The following is a 25,203-nucleotide window of genomic DNA, read 5'->3' on the forward strand; positions in this document are numbered from 1 at the left end:
TTCACAGAGTTACTAAAGTCACATATCTGCACACTGCCTACCATGAGTGGGATTCCAACTTTGGCTCCACAACACAGAACAGCCTTCTATACATTCTTAAACAACTTCAGAAGGAGCGCCAGTATCTAAGGGTACTTAGTGCTGGCTGTTAGATACACAACTACATTGTGGAAGAGCATCACAGTGAAACTGTAACATCAGTTCACTTAGCATAGTCAAGCTCCTTCTCCTCAGAAAGCATGAGACACTCCACACTCAAGGTCAAGAGTGACAAAACATTTGAAGTGTATTTTCACTTTTATTTCAAAACTTTAGACAAGTTACTTTAGTATATAAATTCAATTTTTTCCTCTTACAGAATATAAAGATAATTCCCTCATTACTTCAGTATAAAGTGTTTTACAAGCTTGAAGACAATTGCATAAGTGTTTCTTATACAGGATATCAGAAATAAAGCAGTCTTTCTACAGACATTCAGACAGGTGACTACCTCAGAAACAGCATAGCAGTTCAGTCAAATACAAGTGAACACGTGACACTACAGTTGAGAAAGTTCAAGTAAGGCCAAGTCAGTAAACATTGTTAAGTCATTGCAAATAATAGTGGAAAGGTTTGTGAGACACTGCAAGGGGTGGATGGTTTCATAGTATAATACTCTTAAATCAAGGATTCAAAGGGATTTAGCTAGAAGACAAGTGAGTTTTTAAATGCTATAAAGCATATGCAAAGACCAAGCAGTGTACTGGTGTTAGTGGAGACTTCGTGCCTGTTCATCCTCAGCATGCTAAGACAAACTACAACCTTTTAAAACCAAGCATAAGAACCACTAATATTTGAGGAGATGCTTTTAAAATTCAAGTATGTCTTATTTTGGATGGTGTGTAGTTTTTATCTATTACTTCATCTTGTAAGAACATGTGAAGACAACGCTCGTTCTGTGCCAGTGGATGGCCTGCAACCCTGGAGAGATAAAAAACAAGCATTAGTGTGAACCAATTGAGCCTACTCACAGCTATCCTGCATATTAAGGTTTTGTAGCAATAACCTATTGTTCTGCACTTGGGGATAGATCCCACTTTCACCTTACTGTTAGCAACCAGAATGCTGTATAGCAGCAAGATTTATCATGCTTCCCCAGATGAACTCATTCCATAGGAGCCCTGAGCTACCTCTGATCCCTTGGAAGCACGTTATATCATCTGTCACCAGCAATTGATGGGACTATCCAAGAAAGTGCTCATTCTAGCATTAGGAAATCTAGAGCTAAGAAAGACAAGAGTATTTTTAAAAGAAAAAGGTCTTAACACCTTTGCCTAAAGGCCACTTATCTCCTCAGTTGTCAGTGTCACTGAGCAGCAGCTCGTCCCAGCAGAGCTGAAGCCTGGCTCCAGCAGGTGGGGGCGAAGGCTTTCCAAAGGCTTGGGCACTGCTCCAGACAGAGATTCCCTGGGGTCAGTGTCCTGGCCTGTATAGGCAGTACTACACACAGCCTGGGGGAACAGGCCCTTCTGCTCCTTGCACATGTGCACGTTGCACAGGAGACAGAGCCTGCCTGTTCTAGGGGACACCAGCATCCCTACTGTAGATTTAATTTAAGCTGGAAAACCATCCTTTTAACAGTAAAGGAGCTTAAATTGAATTAGGAGACACTAACTTGGAAGATAATCACAAGGTACTGCATTAGAGCCCTTAAAATACCATGGAGACTCCGGTGTACGTAAAAATCCAAAACAAACAGATAGCTAAAAGTTCCTCATTTATGGACACAAATATCTAATTCAGTTTGGTTTGAAACAAACTACATCCAGTTTAGTCAATCAAGACTGACTTTTTCCTTTAGGACAGAAAATCCCCCAACATCCTAAGGGCAGCTTGTGCAAGCCTTGTGGCCTCCATCAGAACATTTCTACCCATAATGGAAGGCAACTGTTTGAACACATGCAATACATATTCAGTTCCAATGGCTCAGCACCACTTCCAAGCACTTCTGTGCATCTTCTCCAGATTTATCTATTAGTGTTTATTTCACCACAGAACATACTGACTTGTCACCTATAATGAGGAAACTGAGCTCTTCTATTCAGTATTGATGGATTATTTCAAATGCAGTTATAAAACGTATTCATCTTGCCAGGTTCTAGTAAAAGGCCAGCAGTCTCCAGCTCTAGCTCACAAGGATGACAGTCTAGAGTAACTAGTTGGAGTTTCTTACCCCATCAGAATGAAGTTACTGGTGTTAAACTTCAAGGAAAAGGTATATAGGAGAAGATGAGGCAGCAGCAAATTTCTTCCCTTCAGGAATGATTGAAAATTGCTGGTTGAATTGCAACACTAGATCTGATCTCTGATTCAGCTCTTGGTTTCACAGGAATACCTCACTCTGCATTGGCTTTCCCTCAATATTTTTCTCCAAGGTGACCCTTACACATGGCAGCTGCTACTTCAAGAATTTTCATGTATCTCAAAGTCAGGTTGAGACAGACAAAGAGTGTTGAGACATAACCACCCTTGTGGAATGTCACTGTATGCAGCATTGATGGTGGTGCCAGCAAACTGGCCCAAGACAGCTGACTCAAGATGCACTGTTGTGATTCAGATTTTACATCTAGAAGGACAAAACTTCTCAACAACATCCATCTCACACTCCCAAATATTAAGAACCAGCATCAGTGCACCAAGGTTTTTCTGTTCCAGTGGTATCAGTTATCTGAGGTACTGTGCAAAGGACCTTGAGGTTTAAGTTCACTAGTGTCCAGAGTACTTGGCAGAAGCCTTAGAGCTCCGACATGGCTCAAAACTTAGCAATATTTACTTAATGAGTTGGTCATGCCATTAGAATACACTGATAAGTTAAATTGCTATGATTTGTGTGTGGAAAGCTTTATTCCAGATGTACTCAACTCTGCCACTACACCAATATCTACATTAATCTCCTTTTATGTTTCAAAGGAGGAATAATTAACCAAGAAGTTTTACGCTTCCACAAAACCAATTTATTACTTGCAGTAGGACTGAAAAATGGATACCAATATACTGGTCATTTCATTTCTGTCAGCCATATGGAGTTTTCCAGAGTCAGGATAAGATAGCTGTTTCACATCAGCTGCTTCAGAACACCAATAGCCCTCTTCCATGCACATTGCTAGACTCAGCACACAAAACTTGCAGTAAGTGGACTTCTCCATTTAAGATAGAGTGCCAAGTCAGCATGGATAAAGGCTGTACTTCACAGTCATGACTGCCTTGATTTTATGGTATTAAAAATCCCAAACACATTCCATCTTACTACTGGATGCCTTGGAAGTTCATTCCACTTGTCTTTGAACAGCAAAAAGAGCAGTCTGAAGAATTTTACCCACTCAGAACCATTAGCAATACTCCTAAAATGTGTTAAGAAGCAACTATGAGAAGAAAAATGTCAGAGATTTCATATGGTCACACTTGTACAGGACAGACAGTTTCAGTGAACTAGTCACTTGGAACTTCAAGACACATCCCTGAACTAACAGTAACTGAAAAGTACATTTTCGTAAGTTCTGGCATAACTCACAGGCACCCTCTGCTCCTGTTAAAGCATTACTATTGAACAAGATTAGAATGCCAGGGGAACTAACAGGCTTGAACTCCCTGAGGGAGCAGTCCCAAATCAAGTTGGTCTGAACAGCATTAACTCTAGGGACCAGAAGAGCTGGTTAATTCACAATACCCCTTACCCACTGTTTGGATCCACACTGTTTAAGAGATTAAACCAGCTATTCAGGTCAGTGTACAGACGGGGGGTAGTAGTATGGGATGGTGGAAAAAGAATCATAAGACTTTGTTATTATAATTTCTGCTCACCCTTTGAAAGGCAGGCACAAAAATCTCAAGTGTCTATTTCAAACTATGTGTGCATACCTTGAGTACTGTTTTTACTTCAGAATCTTCAGAAAGATTCTCAGGACAATTACAGAAAATATGCATCATCACAAACTGATAATACCTCACATCTGCAATCAAAGTAAACTGCTATAAGCCCACTGTAAGCTCTACTGTTCACCCAGCTGGAAGATATCCTTTCAGAAATTATGCAGTAGAATTATTTTGAACACTATAATTTTAGTAGCAATTTGCATAAATTAACAACACTAACAGTCATTTCAGCTGTTCAGGTAAGCACTAAGATATCCAAACTAAACATGGGATAAGTAATGTTAGTACGTCCTACTGCAAGATTATGTGAAAGTTAATATCCTGAACCTAGAGCAGTTACCATCCTTAGGAGGATAAGTTGCTTCAATTCAAGTTTTCCAGGACTGAGCTCCAGGTTTGACTCTAAATAACTAGATCCAACACTTACTTGTTTATGAATTGTTCAAGAGCCTGCTTCCTTTCCTCTATAAAGGAATCATCAAATATACCATCATCTCCTCGGAAGGGGAGCTGACGGAGCAGAGCTTTTCCTGGTAGAGGTGGTACCACAACCTGAAAGATTCACAGAAGTGTCCTTAAGTGCAGTCTGTAAGCAAGTTCATCCACCTCTTCCTCCTAGAAGACCCAACTCACCAGTCACATTCCTAGTGAAGTAATAAAACATGAGCAGAGAAGAACAGAATCTGCCCACACAAGTAAGCTGAAATCAAGTAGTTTATCTCTGAATTAACTCAAAACTATTAAAACAAAAAGCGTCTGGCATTGCAGCACTGAGGCTTGATAAAAAGACTGGTTGATAAAAAGACATGCTGTTTTATTTCTGGGCATTTTGAACCACAGTATCTGCTTTATATGATACATGCTTCATAACTAATGAAAACATTTCAACATTATGAACTCTTTGTATGTCTATGACTTCTATTTACTTTTCACTTTACTCACCTTGCTTTCTCTTTCTAGTTCATTCCTTAGCCATTCAAAGTCACTATATCTTCTTCTGACTGTAGATTCTTTCAGTTTGAAGATAGGTAGATTTGTCTAAAAACAAGAACATAAGCTATTGATTAGACAGATAAGAAGTTTTGATAAGCAGAAGCAAGAACCAAGCTGTTAAGTTACACATTAGTTCCATTTAAGCAACAGCAGCAGTATTGAGAAACACTCAAGATACAGAAATAGAGATAAGGCTCTAAGCCACATGAATAAGCTGAGCCTCGAACTGCATAGCTATGAGACTCATTTATATAGTATCCCAATTACTCGTATTTTGTCATCATATCACCAAGCAGAATATCTGATTTGCTGGCCACTTGAGATGTTTCTAAGGTTGAAGAAGCATCTGCCATACTTACTGTCTCAGGAGTTGGATTCCCAATATATACAAAATTACAGGTGGGGAGGGAAGGGAGAAGAAAGTCTTATTCCACACAAGTTTATCTTACTGCATTCAAGGGAATGTTTCAGATGTCACCATAGGACATAAACCAAAGTTCTTGTACTTTTCTACTACCTGATACAACATGGCCTCCAACACCTTCAAAAGCAAAACCTGTAATTCTTAGAGTAAATCCATCTAGGCATGATGAAGATTCGACAGCACAAGCTGCCAAGTTTGGGTAGTGCCGAAGAAGCCAACGAGGTTGAAATACATTACAACATTCAGTGCAGAGGAGATAAGATGGTTTGGCTACAGAGTTAAACCAGGAAGAGCACGAGTAGGGAGAATTTTGCTGAACAAGGCTAGGAGGCAGCACCCAAACCTAACACCCTTGAAAGTGACATCACATAAGAGCAAGGTTATAATGCTGCACAAGACCACATTAAATACACAGGCACCCTGCTACAAGTCCTTATACTAACTTGTGTGAGAGCCTGCATTACTTCTGTTCATTCTTGGAGTTAAGTGTTATCCCACTTCTGCAATCCAACTCGCATGTTATTTTAAAAGTAGACACTGAGAGAGTCCTCTCCTAATGATATCTTGGCTAGAATACTACAAAATTGTTTCTAGGAGTTATGACCTAAAAGTAAGACCATGAGCCTGTAATTGCCATACACAACCAAAAGTCTTAGAATAATGCCTCCTGCTGTCAGACTACAAATTCACTAACAGTCTTTGTATACTTTTAGAGAAGACTCTCGAGGAGCACCCTAGGAAGCTGATGTTCACTTGGGACTACAGTTACCTCCAGCTTTCCTGATGGCACATGCACAGTAGTTATTCTCAACTATTGCCTTTTCCTTTTTGTTGTTTTGGTTTTTATCTTGTAGGCCACTTAACTCAGGATCTGGTCACTGTTTGAGTGGATAGCCCTGTACAATATAATTTGTAGCATGTTATGCTTAAGCTGTCACTAAGGAATACTTCTGGCTGCTCAAAACAGGTTTAACTGCAGAGATATTTTCCTGTGCTAGGCAGGTCCATGACTATGGGTCATTGTACTGTTGTCAGCCAATACTGGCTATCACACGAAAGGACTTGATAAGTTAGCTGTGTACTTTCACATTATGCAAGTTAGTTCATAATTTACAAGTGATAAAGTATAGAACAATATTTTGTTATGGTACCTTATTGCTAAATATTTAAAAGCATTCAAGTTCTCTTTCCCAGGTAAAACACTGTTGATTGTGCTAGTGACTAATAATAAAATTGCATTTAAGACTTGCATCAGAAGTCAGGCTTTATAAATAAACACTCTTGTCTTGATGGTAAGAATACTCTACTCAAGAGTGAATATAGCTAGGTTCCCCAGAGTGCATGAAGGAGATTCCCAGAAGTTAAGTACCGGATTATTTTCTTCTGATTTCAGCTATTGTTTTTTTAACCAAGTTCACCATTACACAGAACAACATCAACTCTTTGTCAGTGTCTTGGGTAGAAAGTCCTTTAAAATATTTAACATATAGATTCTCACCTGCAGAAAATATTCATTTCCCCTCTCAAGTTACTAAAAAAGGGATTAGAAGTGGATAAAAGCAGCTAAAATACGTAAGTTCCCAGGTCTTCAGGAACTCTTTTCAAGCAGCTAGGCATGAAGTCTATAAAGTTAATCTCTAAACGACATATCAGGCTTACAAAGTAAAATGTGGGGGTAGAAGTGCCAATTGAGCTCACTTTACCTTCTACATTCCCTATTGAACTTTTGACATGCTAGCCCAGCTAGTGAGTTGGACAAAAGGACAGAGTTCCTTGCTTTCCTTGTGAGTTCAAAAATCTCCTCAGATTTTGATCATAAGTACTGTAAATATTCAGATTGAAAAGTAGGTCAAAAGGCATCGACCAAATTAAGTGTCTTGCAAGTCACAACTTCACTACTATATTCTAAAACAAAGTACATGTTCACTGTCCTTTGGTCTGGGTATGAACTAGGGCTATCTACTGAGATCAATTTCTAAACCTCATGGCTCTTTAAATCCAGAAACTGCACCAATTCTCCTTCCTCTAGAAGTAAGTACCGATAGAGCAGTGTTCCTAAGATAAGCAGCTGTTAGGAAGGATCTATTTAAAAATGTAGTTTGAGACTCTTATTTTATATTGCTTAACCCGTGTACATCTTAGGTCCCTATTTTTAATTCAGGCTATATTCACATCTGAAGTTACTGTATGGGCCTTTGTCACTAAGGATTATTGCCCTGCTTGAGCAGACCACCCTTTCCTTCAGTAGGATGGGCTTCTGCAACTCCTACCACCTCCATCTCCAACGGATAGACAGTTTTCATTAAGCAAGTCAGACACCTCCTGAAGCATGGGCTTTCACTGGACAAGAATTTGGTAGAAGGAGACAATCCTGAAGAGTCAACAAAGTTTCATTTTCTATTAAATTGTCCTTTCAATAACATGCAGGCTATCAAAAATGTTATTCTCTCCTTGATATTTTATGTTGAGTTATCTTTGTTCAGTCTCTAAGGTGCCACTAGCTATTCTGAGCACTGCCAGTGCTTTGGTTGTCTGCTAGAAGAGGGACAAGAGTAAGTGTTGGGGATTGGGTTTTTCCCTTTCCTCTCTATGGAATTTTCCCCACTGACATGCCAAGAAAGTCCTGATGGCTAGGCCCTAGCGCTGACGGCTAGTGACAGGGGGAAGGAGGGAAAGGGGCGGGGGGAACCACGAGATCAGCAGCAAGTAAAGGGGCGGGGGGAGGCACTTGCTCGGCCCATTTGCTCATGGAGTCAGAGGAGAATGATCGCTGCTGCTCCCCCGCCTCCGCCATCCCAACCTGGGAGCCACCTTTTCTGCTGTCGGACCCCACACTGCTGCCTTCTTGCTTCAGCCTGCTATCTCCAAGCATCCTGCTGAGCACTGGGAGCGGCACCGACACCGTGAGCAAAAGTCTCTCCTCCATCACTTTCCCACCTGGGACACCTCCATCACCCCAGCCCTCCTGCAGCTCCCAGAGGGACCTGCCCCTGCCCATCAACAGTACCTGCATCACTGGGAGTGGGTGCCTGCGGCCGAGAAGGACTGGGACTGGGGTACTGCTCTGTTTGTTGGTAATTTCATAGCTGTTGGTGTTTTGTTTGTCTTGTTAGATATATTAGTAAAGAACTGTTATTTCTAACCCCATATTTTTGCCTGAGAGCCCCTTAATTCCAAAGTGATACTAATTCAGAGAAAGGGAAGGCCCTGCTCTTCCCTAGCACACACCTGTCTTTTGAAACTAGGACAGTAAGGCACAAAACCTGAAGTCAGTTGTTCCATTTTTGTGAGCATTTCTGCCCATGCTCATTCAGCATTATAATGTCAACTTTCTGGCTTGCTGAGCTGCTAAGTCTGCTATCACAAAACTCATGACCCAGTTTGGAACAGCCTCTGGAGCACAGCTCATTCCTGTGATAATTTCAGTGTAATTTCTGCAGCAATTCTTTCTTCAACAGTGTAATAATTACACCACTTATTAAAAAAAAAAAAAGAAAATTCAACAGCTTCCTAGTCCAAAATCATGCTGCTTAGCAGTTTGAATGCAAACCCTCAACCTGAAAGGATTATGCATCACCCAACTGATCATGAGACAACTGAAAGTCACTAGTCAGAATTGCAGATAAAACACTGTTGCAGAAAGACAAACAAACCAGATTCTGCAGAATCCTACACTGCCCAAAATCCTAAGCCATAGAAAGATACTAAGATTTTGTGTAGCACTGTCTCTTTATTAGACTGTATGTAGACACCATTAGACTTTCTCTGACAACTGCCAAACAGGCTGCATTCTGCTGGGGCAGTTAATGGCCATCCAGTGCACCAGAATAAATAATGTCAAAACTTGTGCCAAGTTACATTACATAATCAAACAACAGGTGACAAACTCAGATACTTAAGTCACCCGCATTTCTCCACTCAGATGCCAAGCAAGTTTCTACAATCATTTAGCTAGTGCTCAACCAACTAGAAATGGAAGCAGTGGTTCCTTGCTAACAGACTTCAGAGCAAAATCTGTATTCACAGTAAGCATGTTTCTTCAGCTTCATTTATGTCACCATAACATACTCAACTCTGAGCATAACTCTAAGTTCAGGAGATTCCCAGTTCACCTCAAAAGTAAATTACAGTCCTAGGACAGTAGCTTAGATAAGCAGGTAACAGTCTTCCAGCTCTTAGATAACACAGTCACTCCCCAAGCTATGCCCTATCCCCAAGCTAAAAGGTGAAAAATTGTTTCTGTATGCAAGTGAAGAGAACTTCACAAGCAGAAATGCAAGTAGTTTGAGTATTACTCATTACTGTCCATTCAGCTTCAGACACAGTCATCCAATGCAGCCATTCCAGTAAACAAATTGCTTTAAATGCAGGAGGAAAACTACAGTAATTTATTAGTTTATAATTAGCTTAAATTGATAAAATAATTTTAAGCATTTTTAAGTCTTAGTTTTTAGACTAGCTTATCCACTGAGTGGAAAATGTCTTGCAAATAGTCAGACTTGCTCCTAAAAATTTGTTTCCAGATGTAAATCAAATGCAAACAGCATTTGGGTTCCTTCAAAGAGCATGCTAACAACTCCACAAGATTGTATGACACTGCAGCCCAGTCTAGTCCCACAATATTAAACTCTCCAGATGTTGCTGTTCAGCATAATTTTAGGTAAATTTGGTTAATTTCTTCATCTGCCACCATAACACTCAGCAGCAGCACTGCACTGCCCGTGTCTCCCACTCCTAACAGACTGAGAATGAAGCTGCACTGTTGCCACAGCACCTACTTTGATGTCATCTTTTCAAGGTTATGGTAGCCTTGAGAGAACTCTATCTCCATTAAAATAGAGTGAAAGAAAGCACAGAGCTCACTTTTGATAAAAGTTTGTGGCTTTGACTCTCAGAAGCTAAATTCAAGTATCTTGAACTGTCTCATGCCAGCTGTAATCCTGTCAAGAGCCTACACCCTGTGACTACATTTACATGCAAAGGGAGCTCTGGAGTATCACAGTGAGTAGCATTTAGGGTGGACAAAAAAAAGGTATTATGATTTTCTTAACATAAGAACCTGACGTCCTTTAGTACAAGAAACTGGCTCCAGCAGTCCACTGTTATTGCAGAAACCTTGCCAGTTGTTTGTTTCCTTCCCGACTTGACATAAGCAGCTACCTCTCAATTTCCTACCATTATAAAAAGCAAGAAAGAAGAAAAACATGCTTTACACCTCAGTTTATAGAAGTTTAGATTTTTGCTGGGTACATTACTAAAGGAAAGCTTCTCTCCCCAGTGCAAAATGTCAGACTAGAGATTGTCATTTTTCTTTCAGTCCTTTTCATCAGAGTTCTATCTTCCCTTTCTATCAAAAAGAGTTTTGTTATATCAAAACAGAGTTTTATCTCCCCTTTTATCCACTTGGTTTCCAGATCTACTGCACGTATGTCATATTTAAAAATATATAAAGTTAAGAGAACACTGAAAAATCTGGCCATGCAAGCTTTAAACAATGCTGACTTAAACTACACCAAAAACTTCTGAGCTTCCCACTCTGCAGTACTGGAGCTACAGAGCCACAATATTTTCTACCTTAAAGACTAAGGCAGTGCAATCCTAATAGCAGCATAATGACAGAGACTATCATAACCTTTGCCAAATCCAGTGCTTTAAGTCCAGAGCTGCTCTCTGAAAAATGAGCATAGGGATGCCTGTAATTTTTTTTTTTTGCCGAAAAGCATCTATCATCATCTGAACAAGTTCAACAACATAATAAACAGCTGAATTATTGTGTGCCACGGTCAAAATACGCTAAATAGGGTGAGTCATGAAAAAGAGATTGCTTAGTGATTATTCTTCAAGTTCCATGCTCATAAGCCAAAGATAAAAACTGGAGCCTGCTTTGAGGACACATTTGGACAAAGATTTTACAACACCAGACATAACTAGCAACTAGATCAGGGTTAGCAAGTCAAAGCCTCCTGTGAAATACTAAATATTCATTTGAAAGAGAAGGGATTGCTACTTTTATACAATTCAAGGTATAACAGCCATATGACTCTGATTTGACCTACCGTAATGTTCTTACTCATTCCTCATTAGGAATGACTGAAAACGGATCACGTTAAGTTGATCCTTTAGCATCATTATTGACATCCATCACCTACAGTCAAATGGGGATAAAAAAAGTCAAGGAATTGCTGCAGTTGCTAATTTTTTATGAAAAACTAAACTTTTGATATGCTTTGTGAGCTAGAGACTGTCCAGCATCCCTATACTTCAAATATGCAAGAAAAAAGCAGTAAGTTAACTAGTTTAAAAATGGGTCTACTAAGTAGCAAAAAATTCTCTTCGTATTTCCAGTTTTACTGGAGCAGTAACACAACACTCTTAAGTAGCTACTAAAAGCTACAGAAAGGCTTCCAACTCCTGTTCATTAATCTGCAGCATATTTTAACACTTAGAGGGTGCTACATCTTAGGCCTATAGAAATAATCTCTAAAGCTTTATTTCCATGTCTAGAGGCGGCTTTAAACCACTTATTATATAGCTTCATTTTCTTCTGGATTTTGGTGTAAAGCTGCTCTACACTAGCCTATAGTTATACTTTCAAATAGGCTTTGAGGCCAACACAAACTATACTGTCATACGGGAGAATCTTCTGGGGCATAACACACATTTTGAATTGGATTCTCAACAAATAACCACAGAAGGAACATTTCATGGACCTGTCTTCAGTTGATAAAACACTTGCTTTTATACCTTGACTATAAGGTTGGGGCTTCTCCATTCTTTTCACGTTAGAAGTTACAACAACAATAACAACTTCAGACCCTTCACTCAGTGCTACAGCTTCACAAGATACTTGCATTATGTACCTGCTAATAGTAATAGTAATAATAATAATAATACCTCCAGTAGTGTAACTGGCATTGCTTTACCAAGTGAAAAAACTTGAAATACTTCCCTTACTGTTAGAAGACATAAACCTTGGCTGCATCATTTATTTCCCCAGATGAAAAGCAGCAGAGACCGGACTGCTCTAAAGTTCAAGCTGACACTTTTTCAGCAAGCAATCTAAAAATAAGCACGTATCAAAACTCCCTGGCATCACATGCCTACCTGGATCACAGCCATCTGTCCTACAAAGATTAGTCATTGTTCCATTTGATTTGGTTTGTTCTGCACTGTACTAGAGTGCAATCTTAAAACATGACAATCGAGGCCTGCACTGTATGCACTAAAATAAAAGGAATGCAAGTCACCAGTTAAACTCATATACTAGTAAGAAGCACTATTCAGAGACTTGGTTATTTTATTTACACAGCAAATAAAACTACACAGATATCAATACCAAACTAGTTCAGTACCTTTGGACCAGCCTTTTGAACCTAGTTTAATTACAAACCTCTACAGAAAAAAACAGCTGCTCAAGAGTAAATCCACTTTCCTTGCTTTGGAAGTTTCTTTCATCCAAGCCATTCTATTTCTCTGTGTCCCTAGTCAGTGTCCTTGGAAATTCTTACCCTTCTAGTTATCCTTTTCTGAATTACTGCTTGAAGGGATAGTTAATGTTTGTAAGGGTGCAGTAACCAGGCTGTAGAACAGAAAAATGGTCACCAGAATCACTGCATTTTTATTCTTTGCAGAGGAGTCTGAAAATACCTAACTGATAGGAGTATCTAGAATGGGTTTTAAAAGCATCATTTACTACAGTTAGAGCAGACTTTCAGTGTTATGCAAGATCTGTAGTAGTAGAGAAATAGAGCATTATTGCTGATTATGCATCCGTAAACACATCCCCACTGAGTCAGTGTTTAGTCATGACTCCACCACAAGCTTCAACTATTAAATGCTGAAGTCAACTACAGGAAGGGCAGATTCTATTCTTTTCATGGTGGGGGAAGAATCTGCAGCTTCAAACCCTGCCAAACATGAAGGACAGGACATTTGGAATTGTTTAAGGACAAAACTTTTCAAAAACACATTCAAGAGCACCACTTTGCAAAACATGGTATAAGACAAGTGCTTTCCAAGCAAGTTTCATTTTCAGTTCATTTTGTCTTGCTCTCACAGCAGTCACACTTCAATCAGATAATCACAAGTCAGAGCACTACAAACATGCTGAAATGTAAATATTGTATCCAGACTAGGCCTTGAAAAAACTGGTTAGGTGGAGAACAGGACTTTCAAAAGCAACCCAAGTTCAGCAGTACTCAGATAAACTTCCCCAATCCCTTGAAACCAATACTATTCTTAATACTTCAGGCACTTCACAGCCTGTGTATTCACTCCCTTCCCCACACTGGACCTACACAGTCAAGCACATCCGCAGGTCTACAGAAGTCTTTCTGCAGAAGATACAGGAAACCTGACTGGTACCCTAAAGAGCGCTGGTACCACCCAACTATTGTACGTTACAATGGAAGCACAGCAAGACATTCCTTTTATACACCTCAAGACAAGCAACTGCACTACGGAATATCAAAAAGCTAAGGTATACCTTAGTGCCAAATTTAATAATACTGATTAGAGGCAAGAGGTCACTGAACATTAAAGAACAGAGCTAAGATGACAAAGGCTTTTAGTTTGGCTTCAGTTTGGCAAAAAAGGAATTCTTTAACTACTTAGACTAATAGCTCCTGTAACAGGTATTTCATTACACTTCCAACTGTCAGTTTGAATATCAATGATTTCTCTGATTTAACCTTTCAGTCTAGGTGACAAATCCAGCCAAAATGAACAGTACAGAAGTCACTCTTACTTCTACAGAAACAAAAGCAGATGAAATAGTGTTAACAGTTTATTTCCAGATCATGGAATATTCTGAGTTCAAAGGGATCCACGAGGATCATGAAGTCCAACCCTTACATGAACAGCCCATATGGGGATTGAATCCACAAGCCTGGTGCTATTTAGCACCGTGCTCTAACCAACTGAGCTATTCTCAGTGTTGCCAAAGGGATATTTCCCAAAACATAGCAAGTTCCTGGATACCCATATGCTTTACTGACAGTACTCTACCCAAAGTGCTTACCTCCTATGGCACTGCCTTTACAATGGCTGTGACGTGTGACACCAGTCACTGGATCAGAGTCAGCTTGTAAAGCTTAAGTCTTGTCTCCTTAAAGGATTTAACAACTGAAGCTATTGCACAGAATCTGCTTGAGCAAAGACCTTCCTTTTGACCCACTTATCAAGAAAACTATGTCTCAACGACAGTAGAAGACAAATGACACCTGGAACTGGATTGAGGACTGCAACATGCTGTAGGATGCTAATATGATAACTGTAATTTGTTCTATGTTTGCGTCCTGGAATTCAAAGAGAGAACTGGCTTTTAGTCCACAAATAATAACAGGTAGTCCCATGCCCTCATTCAAGAGCGTTGGTTGACTTGAAGAAGCCCACCCTGAAAGGGTTTAATAATAAGAAGAGAAGAGCTAATAAAGGCTTATGAGAAACAGCATGCAGGGGTATTTACACTGAGAACTTGACTTTTTGTTCACATTTTTCCTCAAGAGGTAAGGGCAGTGAAGTAGTTTACTGTATTCCTTTAGCATGCAGTCTAGTTGATTATGCTAGTTTTAAATGCTGCACAATCACCATATACTGATCATCTAGGTACCTTCAGATGAGATAAGTCCTCTGTCAAGATTTATTTTGCCAGACAAAGCACTTAGAGCTTTATAGCCAAATGTATTATTCCCAGTCTAGCTCACCCTAAGCCTTCATGCACAAAGGACACCACAGAATGGTACAAATGTGGTGCCTGATGCTGCTGATGGAAAACAAATTCTCAAGTACCCTGTCAAAAACAAGACCCACGCAAAGTTGCTATTTTAGCACAGCAGGGTGGCGTTTTCTATCACTTATTTCTGAACAAGATATTTGACTTTCATTGCTGGGCTGCATTGTAGTGGCACACTGCCACATTGTGTGCTTTATAGTGGCTGCGACAGTGGAAAGCTTTTTGTCATCACCTTGTCCAGCTTGCCAAGAGCAGACTGTTATTTAATGCACAGACTCAGGTTCAGAAAAGTCAGTACTTTGGCCAATTGTCCATCGGTGAAGTAAGCTGCCTGGATAGAAGGGCTGCACAGGGTCTACCTGCAGAGCTCCTCTTATGACTCCTTAAATGCTTGTCAAAGCACCACATATCTACCCCAACACACAGCCACCCTGCACAGAGACACTCACTGTGACAAATCTTCCTAATTTCCAAAACACTCCTGCCTTGCTTACACAGTAGCCTACTGCTGAGCAGTCTACCCTAAACTTTAGACTTCCCCATCAGGCTTTCTGACTTCCACCAGAACTTGATGAGTACAGCATTACAAGAACTAAAGCATGAAGTTGTTCCACTTGCTGCTTTCCAGACAACAGATATGCTTCAACTGCAGTACCAGCAGAAAGCTTGCCAATAAAAGCTTTGGGGAAACTCTGCAGTATTTCACACACATATATTTTGCAAGATACTTTTTATCAAATATCAGTTCAAGAGTCTGCCAGCAAGTTCAGTCTTTACAAAAAACCTCAAAAGTGAAGCTTTGAGATTCAGACAAAGATAGAATTACAGAGTCTGTAAACACCATGACAATGGTACAAGTGTAATTGTCTCAAAGAAAACTTGAATTTCAGCGTCCTCTCTGACAATGTTTCTGGCTTACAATGATCTCCAGCTGTAACATGAGGCTGCTGTCCTTTTGCTTTCGCCAGAATTTGGCAGCAGTTAAGCCATCCATTTCTGCACACTTAACATTTTACTGTTGGTGTTACTTGAAGACACAGTTCTCCAGATATGATACAGGTAATTCACACCATCTTCTCGGGTTTGCTCAGCCACTACTACCAGCACTGCGAGGGGAAACTGCACATCAGCTGCTACTTTCTTACTTTCTGTAACCACAGGCAGTTGTCAAACCACAGAGGCCAGCTGGTGACCATTGTTAGCCACAACAAGCAGCTTATGGGTAGCAGGCCTATCTTTCACAAATACAATACCACAGCAATCCATGATTGAATTATTCCTCTATGCTGAAATTTGTGTATTAGTGACATGGTCCATGTTCTGCTGAGAAGTAGCTAATTGATATACGTTTAGACAGTGAACATAATTCTGCATGACTTGTATTAACCTGCTCTGTAGCACAGAGAAACATAAAACTCAATTTTACAGTTCATGGCAGCTATGAACTATGTGTACAGCAGTGCACAACTGGAAAGGGAATGATCAAAGAGACAGTGCATGTACAGATGCAAGCAAGGAGGGTGGAGGATGCAATGTTTACATAGTAGTCAGTCTGGGAGGAAGAACAGAGGAAGGTCACAGTGTGCATTTGTTCAAATCATTCCTGATCTTCGTTACAATGGGAATCCAGAATTTTCTGCCCCAAACACCAGGTGGGCTAAGACTAACCTGTCTCAAAACCTGTTTTTCTGCTTCCCTTTCTGATGAAGAACTTCAGTTGAGTATTTAAAAAAATTGTTATTTTTTAATCACAGGAAATTTGACCTAATTCCCAAGGCAGTATCATGGCCAAGACCCTTTTGGATCATCTTCCCTGGATCCAGCCATTCCAAATGCTCAGTCTCATGGAAAGAAACGCCATCAGGAACCTGAGGTGCAAATACTTTCCAGCAAGGTAGAATTACATTTTTCTTCTAAGTAGATTGATAGGGCTCTGATAAGGGCAGTGCAATGCAACACAAATCTGCAAATTCTAGTCTGACCTCACACAGAGGCCAAACTTAGGCTACAAGTGAGTTAGTTTATTCTTCCTGCCCCATGACACATCCTGAAACACAGAAATAGCTACTGAACATGACAATTTATAAGCATCAAAAATAAAGAAGTATACTCCCTAGTAGCTTTAGATTTCAGCTGATTTTTCTCTTTTAAGGAAGGCTACACTAAGCTGGGGACTTGGACTTTTAAAAGCAGAAAATTTACACAAGGTTAAGTCTTGTCTGGTGAATTTTAGTGACCAAGGCAGCAGCCCTCAGCTGTATCCTTCCTTCCCTGCTGTGAAGAGCTCATATTGCAGAGAATGTGTGCAGGGAGTCAATGAAGCTTCCTTCACCCTTTATCACTAACAACTGACCAGGTTCAATCAATTGGATACAAAGTAGCAGACTCAACCCCAAACTATAAAAAACCACCATCTATAAGCACTCACCTTTCTCAACTCAGCTTGTTTCTGGCAAAGTAGACCAAAAAGGATTCCCTGCCTCAAGGCCCTACCAGCCACAGGCAAGTAATGTATACACTGCATTTTTTGACCATTCCTCTGGGCCATTTATGAAACTAGAAAAGCCAGGGAACACAGTAATGACTTCACATAGCTATTCTCAAGCTCAAGACTACTAGCCTTTGGGGCAAGTCACTGAACACAGCCCTTCCAGCTAGGAAGGATTCTGGTGTTACTAAGAAGTATTTGACAGCAGCACGTTGCAAGAAACAGCCCTATTAGACAAAATTTTATTTCAGGTACGAAAGAAAACAAGAAGGTCTCCCCCATACACACGCACCTTATCACTTCAGCCGGTTCTTATCTAGCGCGTGTGCTCACTCGACTTATTTACACCTTCTCTATGTACTTTTAGAGGCCATTGGAAACCTGAACTTGACCTCCTTCTCAGGGCAAATCCACCCATACTACCCCATCTCAGAGCGGAGAATTTGCTCTCCTCTATTTACCTGAAGACAGAGAAGCAATTGCTCACAGTACAGCGGTACTTCAGTCTCAGGACAAGCTGTACACAGCAGAGCCGAAAGAGCACTTGTCCTTTGGTTATCTGAACCGAGCTGTACCGCCTTAGCTACGAGAAGCCCGTCACAGAGTTATCAACCCCAGGCCGAGGATGAAGAGTCCACTGCGGCTCTGCCACCGCCTCCCGCCGCAGTGGCCGTGACACGAGTCCCGAAGGACACGGCGGCGGGAGCTCGTCACCGCCACCCCAGCCAGCCCCGGCGACACGAGAGCTCGACACCGCCAACCCGGCTCCCGGGCCGGGCCGGGCCGGCGCTGCCTCCTCACCTTGACGCGGATCTCGTAGGTGGTGAAGCGGCCGCGGCCCACCCCCACCGTCTGCGGGTTGCCCACGTCGATCTCCAGGAAGTTGCTGGGCGGCCCGTAGGCGTCGTTCAGGTTCTGGGGCTTGCTGATCAGCCGCCGGGTGTCCGCGATCGTCTCGGCCATGGCGGAGCGGGCGCCTTCTCCCCTGAGCCAGCGACCGAGCCCCGAGCGCCGCCGCCTCCGCCACCCGCGCCGCCCGCCCCGCGCCCAGCTGACTGCCCGGCAGAGCGCACCCACACCCGCCGCCCGCGCTCGCCCGTAAGGCACGCTGGGTAATGTAGTTTTCGGCGGCCGCCCTGCTTGCTCACGCCTGGCGCGGCCGCCCGCCTTCTGAACTACACGTCCCGGCGGGCGCTGGGGACGCGGCGCGCTGGCCGGGAGCGCTGGTTTGTCGGGCCCTACCACCCCTCGGCCGGGGCCGGGGCCGGGTGGCGGGGTGGCGGAGTTGGCGGGGCGGCTCGGCTGTTCCCGCAGATCCTCGTCCTTGGGGAATGAAAAGACTGGCTGGAAAATGCTGTATATGCAAAAGGAATCAGCCCGCTGCAAACGTAGGCTGGTGGAGATGCCCACCAAAAGCTTTGTGTTGAAAACAAAGTCTTAAGTCGCTGACCCTAGCTACACTCGAGGTAACGGTGTTGTTTGTAGTAGCCTTAAACCTTTTAAAACTTACTGCAGTTTTAACAAACGATACACATTTAATAGTAATATGACCAACGGAACCAGATTTTATGTCCTCATAGCTTTCAAAGTTAAGGAGTTTGTAAAGGATAGGAAAGGAAAATTGTGTTTACAGAGCAAATTTATAAAATTGCTTGAGAGAGGAAGAAAGAGAATGAGAGGGAGAAGGAGAGCTGACAGAATTGTCCCCTGCCAAGACATAAGGTCTTTATTTCTCATTATCTGATTAAGTAGGTGTTGTGTTATGATAAAGTATTTCCCTAAGTAGTGCAATGTTTACCTAGGATAAGAGTGAACTGAAATTATATCAATCTGCTACTATTTCCAAATTTTTCTATCATCTTGGAGGTCTTCAGACTTTTTAAATACCTGTTAAAATACCCCTTCAATAATTAAATGCATGTATAATTTTCCTTCCATCTTTTCTTATGAAAGAGTTCTAGTGATGTTCCTTTACTATCCAGGTTGAATGAGACTGTGTGAAAACTAGTGAAATTTTTTTCCAAAAATCTGTGTAGGCAGTAGGTAAAATGGCAGGCTGCCCACAAATCACATCCGAGAGACACAAAGTTAACATCTGGCAAGTTTAGTTAGCTGTTGCCTGTGTTAATACAAAGGTAATCAGAAGGCAGAGATGATCCCAAAGTTCAAAAATAGTTCATCCCCATAACCAGTATACCATGGGTGATTTGCTTGGTAACTTTTCTGTGAATTTCCTTGTTGTCACTCCTTCTGTATTATTTCTTCCACTTACTAGTGCACCTTTCTTTCTTTCCTCTAATAGTTGCCAACTATTCACTTTATAGTTAGAAACACAAATGAGGCTGACAAGAGTTTTACAAAGCAGGAATGAAGGGGAGCTTTACCTGAATTATACTAAACTGGTTGTGCAGCAAGGCAAGAAAAAACTCATTAATTCTACTGAGATTACATATGCATCTGGAAAAGATTTTGTTTGTTACACAACCTATGCTGCCACATCTGACTGCAAATGTGAAAAAGAAAGACCACTGATGTTGTCTTAACTATAATACATTGTCCATCTCCTGGCCAAGCCTGGTTTCATGATCTGTTCAAAGCAACAAAAAAGTGTCCAGTACTGTACCTTTGGGAAGTTGCTGAGTCTGTGATGAATACAGAATTTGTTCTCATGCTGGGTAGATACTAAGAGCGAGGCTTAAGTGAATGCTTCTCTCACAGCATACCATCTCAGCAGCACTATTCTGTCTGCTTTTCTTGTCAGGGATGACTGGAGCTAGAGAGCCTTGTGGGGGCTATAGGGAGTGACTCTTTTAGTGCCCACTTGTCAACAGCATTGGTATATAGAGGGGTTACAGTGATTTGATGAGGTGTCCCATCTCTGTTTTTCCCACTGAAGTCAAATGCAACTCCTGTGACCTAGGACACAAAGGAGAAGATGCCCATCTTCATGACTAGCGCCTCCTTTACATCAAGAGAAAGCATAAATGCCACACTGTCTAATGAGGCAAGGAGAAGGAATGAAGGTAGGGGAAAAGCAGAGACCTGTGAGTCCCTTTGTTTCCTTCCAATCCTCAGAAAATGCATTTGTTTACTTTGAATCATATTCCAGACATTTTTTTGTTATCACGAGACTGGAGCTATGCTATATATAGTTGGTTTTTTTTGTGCTAGAAAGGTTCTTTTCTCAGCGTGAAGGTGTGCATAAACTCTGAAAATAAAGTTTTAATTCTGTTTCTGGCATGCACTTTGGGCCAAATTTCAAATCTGCATGTAGAGAGGTCATCTGTGTTTGTAAGTTCAAAGATTAGCTCAAGCATTTAGAATTGGACTCAATAATACTTCTGGGTCCCTTCCAAGCCAGCATCTTCTGTGTTGCTGATATGTGATTTCATATCAGTGAAAATCCTAGTGAACCTAAATTCTTTAACAATCAGGTTCTCAATGATTTGTTATTACACCTTGTTTATTAAACTATGATGCAAAGATTTTCTGGCATAACTTCAAGTGGCAAAATGGATACCAAAGTCTCACAGCATGGACCCGTAGAAGCAGTATTAATGAATGATTACTTCTGGAATTTTGGGTAGTAATACTTCTCCAGTAGGGTGATTTTTTTTTTTTTTGTTTGTTTGGGTTTTTTTTATTTGTTTTTTTTTTGTTTGTTTTTGCTTTTGTTTTTGTTTTTGTTTTAAAGAAAGAGTCACATTTAACAGGAAAGGAAACCAAATCTCTCCATTATTCAGTTAGGACTCTCCAGCCTTTCTGACAAATATCCAGGTTAGCACATTTTAGACAGCATAGGCATATTTTGTCAAAACTTGTGGGGAATGCTGACTCAGGATAAGGCAAAACCCACAGGGCATTGAACTAATTGTGAAATGCCTTGTGTGGAAAAATTACTTCCTGATCCCTGCAGTAGCTGCCAGTGCTTTGAAGCATGGTGTTTTAATGTCTGCATTGTGGTCCTGCCTTCAAGATAATAATATTAAGCTTCTAAACGTAATTTGTAGTATCTACATTTATATATACATTCATGTACTATGAACTCCTGTTCTGAGGGATACTGAGTAGTGCCTGTGTAGCTGAACACTGCAGTGAATTTCTAACACATTGAACTATTTGAGCTGACTGAGATGCAAACTATAAACAGATAGTGAAAAGGGCTGTAAGTCCATGATTTTGGGAGCATTTTTGTGGCTTTATTAACCTGAGGCTTTATAAGCAATGTAGACTTTTAACAGCATATTTGACTGTCTCAAAATAGATGAGGTTAATATCAAGTCTACCCCCAATTGTTTTGACATAATACCAGGAAAATGACTTGATGGAAACTGTGTTGATGAAAACTACCCACAAAATCCATTTCCCTAAAGTAGGATGAATGGTCAGTTCTACATCAAAAGTGCCTTTGTGTTTGGGAACCAAAGATATTTCCCATGGTGGGAGTATCTTGGAGCCCTGCAGATAAAACCAGCCCTCCTGCTGCAGAAATTCAGAATGGTTCTGGCAGAGACCCGAAGACTCTTGGACACATCCATCCCCATAGAGTTCAGCACATCCAAATTTATAAAAGCAGTGCAGTTATACCGCTAGAGGCCAGAGGAGACATCTGGAGTGGTTTGATTTTACCCCTCATTTTTATTCCTGTTTTATTCCTGTTACAGACCACTTTTGGCTGTCGAGCAGAGTAATAATGCAGCAGGGTTGAACAAGTACCAATTTAGTTTCCACACAGTTTTAATGCCACGTTTTTGAAGGTGAGCAAAGGCACAAGCACAGGAAATGAAGGATCTGTACCTGTTACGGAACATAAACCATGGTGATCTACAGAAATGTATTTGAAAGTCCTGTTAGTTTAGGTAAGACCAAAGCCTGGTTGTACTTACAGCCAGAGGACAGTGAGTTCCTGGGATGTGCAATCTTGTGCATGGTGGCATTTCAGTTGGCAAGTGTATAGATAGCATTGCAGAGGATTTATTCCTTTAGGTAGAAGATGTCCGAATAGATCCAAAATTAGAAGCTTTTCTATGCTGCCTTGCATAGCAAGGTTAAGAAAAAACAGTGACAATTTAAATAAATCAGATGTTTTTGCTGAAGATTATACTGTCATTTTCTCCAATTATTCTTGACATTTCACCCATTCATATTGTGATCTGAGTTAATAATGGAAGAAAACTCAGCTCTTGTTGCCTTGTTTATTCTTTGTTCTCAAGGAGATAAGCTGTTTATAAAGATAACTTATTTGTTATTTAAATCACTTTTACAGAATTTGTTTGTTTCCTTGTTTGAGTTTCTAAATATATTGCAACAATTGTGTTGCATCTTTGAGATGTCTATTCAATTCACTATGATTTGTACTGGAATTCATTCCTAAATGGGCACAGGTGTTGATAGCTATAATATGCTGGAATGAGTCAAAACCAATAAATGCCCGATAGAGGAAAGATGAAAGAAAATGCACCAAAAACAGCTCTTTTAGGATGTGATAAATAGGCACTTTAATTCACTACTTAATTAGGTATGTAGTGCTGAAGATGTGTCTAGAGCAACTACGTATTTTAAACAGCTGAACATGTTAGAGTGTAACTTCAAACACTGCTAATATTTTCAAGCTCATAAACATTATTTTTAGAATTAGCAATACTATTCAGGATATAATCAACTTTTGTTCACAAGCTGTTCTATAGTTCCCTAAAGCAACATTTTCCAATATTTTATTAAAAAAGAAAGTTCATTGGTAGTCCTTGAAAACTATTTGCTCACTTTCTGACGTTGCACAGAAATTTAATGCTAGAATGAGATAGGGATTCTGATGCTGCAAAACCAAAAGTCATTTTAAGCACTTCCTTTGTGCTTTACCAGGAACAGACACTTTGTAAACTATTTCTTGCGCAACACACTGCAGACAACATCTCCTGAAACCCCATCCTGACATTTGGGTGCATTTTTAATGGGAATGAGAGGCTGGCCAATGAGTGAGTTATGGTTAGTGATTCCTGAGTGCCAGTGCCCTACCCATGGAGTGCAGGCTTTTTGCTTTGTGCCTTTCTGTCAAAAGAACTTCGTAGTTGCAGTGGAGGTGCTTGGATAAGGCAGTCAGGTACCTACCAAAGGAGGAAGGTGGTCAGCATTTTCTTGAGGAATTCTCAGGAATCCCATGTAGCTATTTGAACTGATACTAAAGACAAGGTTAACTTGATCAGGTATGCTAAGCAGACACTGAGACTAAATCAGCTTCTAGGGTTTGAATTATCTCCAGAGAAATCTGCTTTTATGTTAACATATCTTCTTGCATTTTAAATATATGTCCACAGGCATAAAAATTATACTGATAGTCATAAAACTAAAATAAATAAAAATTATACTGCTGATGTGCAGATAGGTTGTAACTCTGGTCAGGGATATTTGTCCTTATTATTTTACAGGTATCTGTCCTTAGTATTTTTATGGTTCATGTTTTTTAGAGAAAAAAGCAAATAACACAAGATAGAAATTATCAGCAAATGCAAATTCAGTTGCCAAAACTCCCTGATGATGGCTGTGGCACCAATACAGGCATGGTGCAGCACAACACAAATTACAGACTCACAGAATAGTTAGGGCTATAATGGACCTCTGGAGATCAACTAGTCCATGGCAAGGTCACCTAGAGCAGGTGACACAGGAACAAATTCAGGTGGGTTTTGAAAGTCTCCAGAGAGGGAGAACCCATGACCTTGCTGGGGAGCCTGTTCCAGTGCTCTGCCACCATCAGTGTAAAGAAGCTCTTCCTTGTGTTGAGGTGGACGGGGAAGTTTTTTGGAAACTGGAGTGTATGGGTAGGGCAGTAAGGTGTTATGTGCAACTCCAGATGGGTCTGGAAAGTGGATTTGTACCGAGTGGCTGCAGTGGCTGTGTAGGGAGTGCAGCCCTGGGGCAGGCAGGCAGGTGTGCTCCTCAGGGGCTCCCCCACTGCCTGCAGCACAGTTTGGGGGGAAAAGAGAGGGGGAAGGAGCCAGGGACCAGCAAAGGACCTGGGGGTGCTGGTTGACAGTGGTTCATCGTGAGCCAGCTGTGCCCAGGTGGCCAAAAAGGACACTGGGATGCTGGCCTGTATCACCAATAGTGTGGCCAGCAGGAGCAGGGCAGAGATTGTCACCTTGTACTCAGCACTGGTGATGCTGCACCTCAAATCCTGTATTCAGTTCTGGGCCCCTCTCTACAAGGAGGACGTTGAGGGGCTGGAGCGAGTCCAGAGAAGGGCAGTGGAGCTGGTGAAGGGTCTGGAGCGCAGGTCCTGTGAGGAGCAGCTGAGGGAGCTGGGGGTGTTCAGCCTGGAGAAAAGGAGGCTGAGGGGTGACCTCGTTGCTGTCTGTGACTGCCTAAAGGAGGTTTTAGCCAGGTCAGGGCTGGCCTCTTCTCTCAGGCAACCAGTGACATGATGAGAAGACACAGCCTCAAGCTGGGCCAGGAAAGGCTTAGGTTGGACGTGAGGAGGAATTTCTCCACAGAAAGGGTGATTGGACATCGCAATGTGCTGCCCAGGGAGGTGGTGGAGTCACCGTCCCTGGAGGTCTTTAGAAAAGACTGAACGTGGCACCTAGTGCCATGGTCTAGTCGACATTGTGGTGTTAGGTCACAGGTTGGACTCGATAATCTCAGAGGGTTTTTCCA

At 41.3% G+C, this 25,203-nt stretch overlaps 1 protein-coding gene across 5 annotated transcripts; it reads right to left on the reverse strand.

Annotated features, from left to right (window-relative positions):
- Positions 1–261: 261 nt before the first annotated feature.
- Positions 262–18,586, reverse strand: SNX3 (sorting nexin 3). 5 transcript variants are annotated; one of them, XM_062489921.1, is made up of 4 exons: positions 18,418–18,586; positions 4,855–4,950; positions 4,340–4,464; positions 262–960 (listed from the first exon to the last, which is right to left on the reverse strand). In XM_062489921.1, exons 1-4 carry the CDS (start codon positions 18,511–18,513, stop codon positions 855–857), a joined length of 423 nt encoding a protein of 140 aa, XP_062345905.1. In that variant the 5' UTR covers positions 18,514–18,586; the 3' UTR covers positions 262–854. The 5 variants fall into 5 exon arrangements, with proteins under 5 accessions (XP_062345905.1, XP_062345904.1, XP_062345906.1 ...); XM_062489920.1 differs by having other exon boundaries at positions 18,358–18,586; XM_062489919.1 differs by having other exon boundaries at positions 286–960; positions 18,352–18,586.
- Between the last annotated feature and the right edge of the window lie 6,617 nt (positions 18,587–25,203).

This window comes from Cinclus cinclus, chromosome 3, assembly GCF_963662255.1.
Source record: "Cinclus cinclus chromosome 3, bCinCin1.1, whole genome shotgun sequence".
Taxonomy (NCBI): Eukaryota; Metazoa; Chordata; class Aves; order Passeriformes; family Cinclidae; genus Cinclus; species Cinclus cinclus.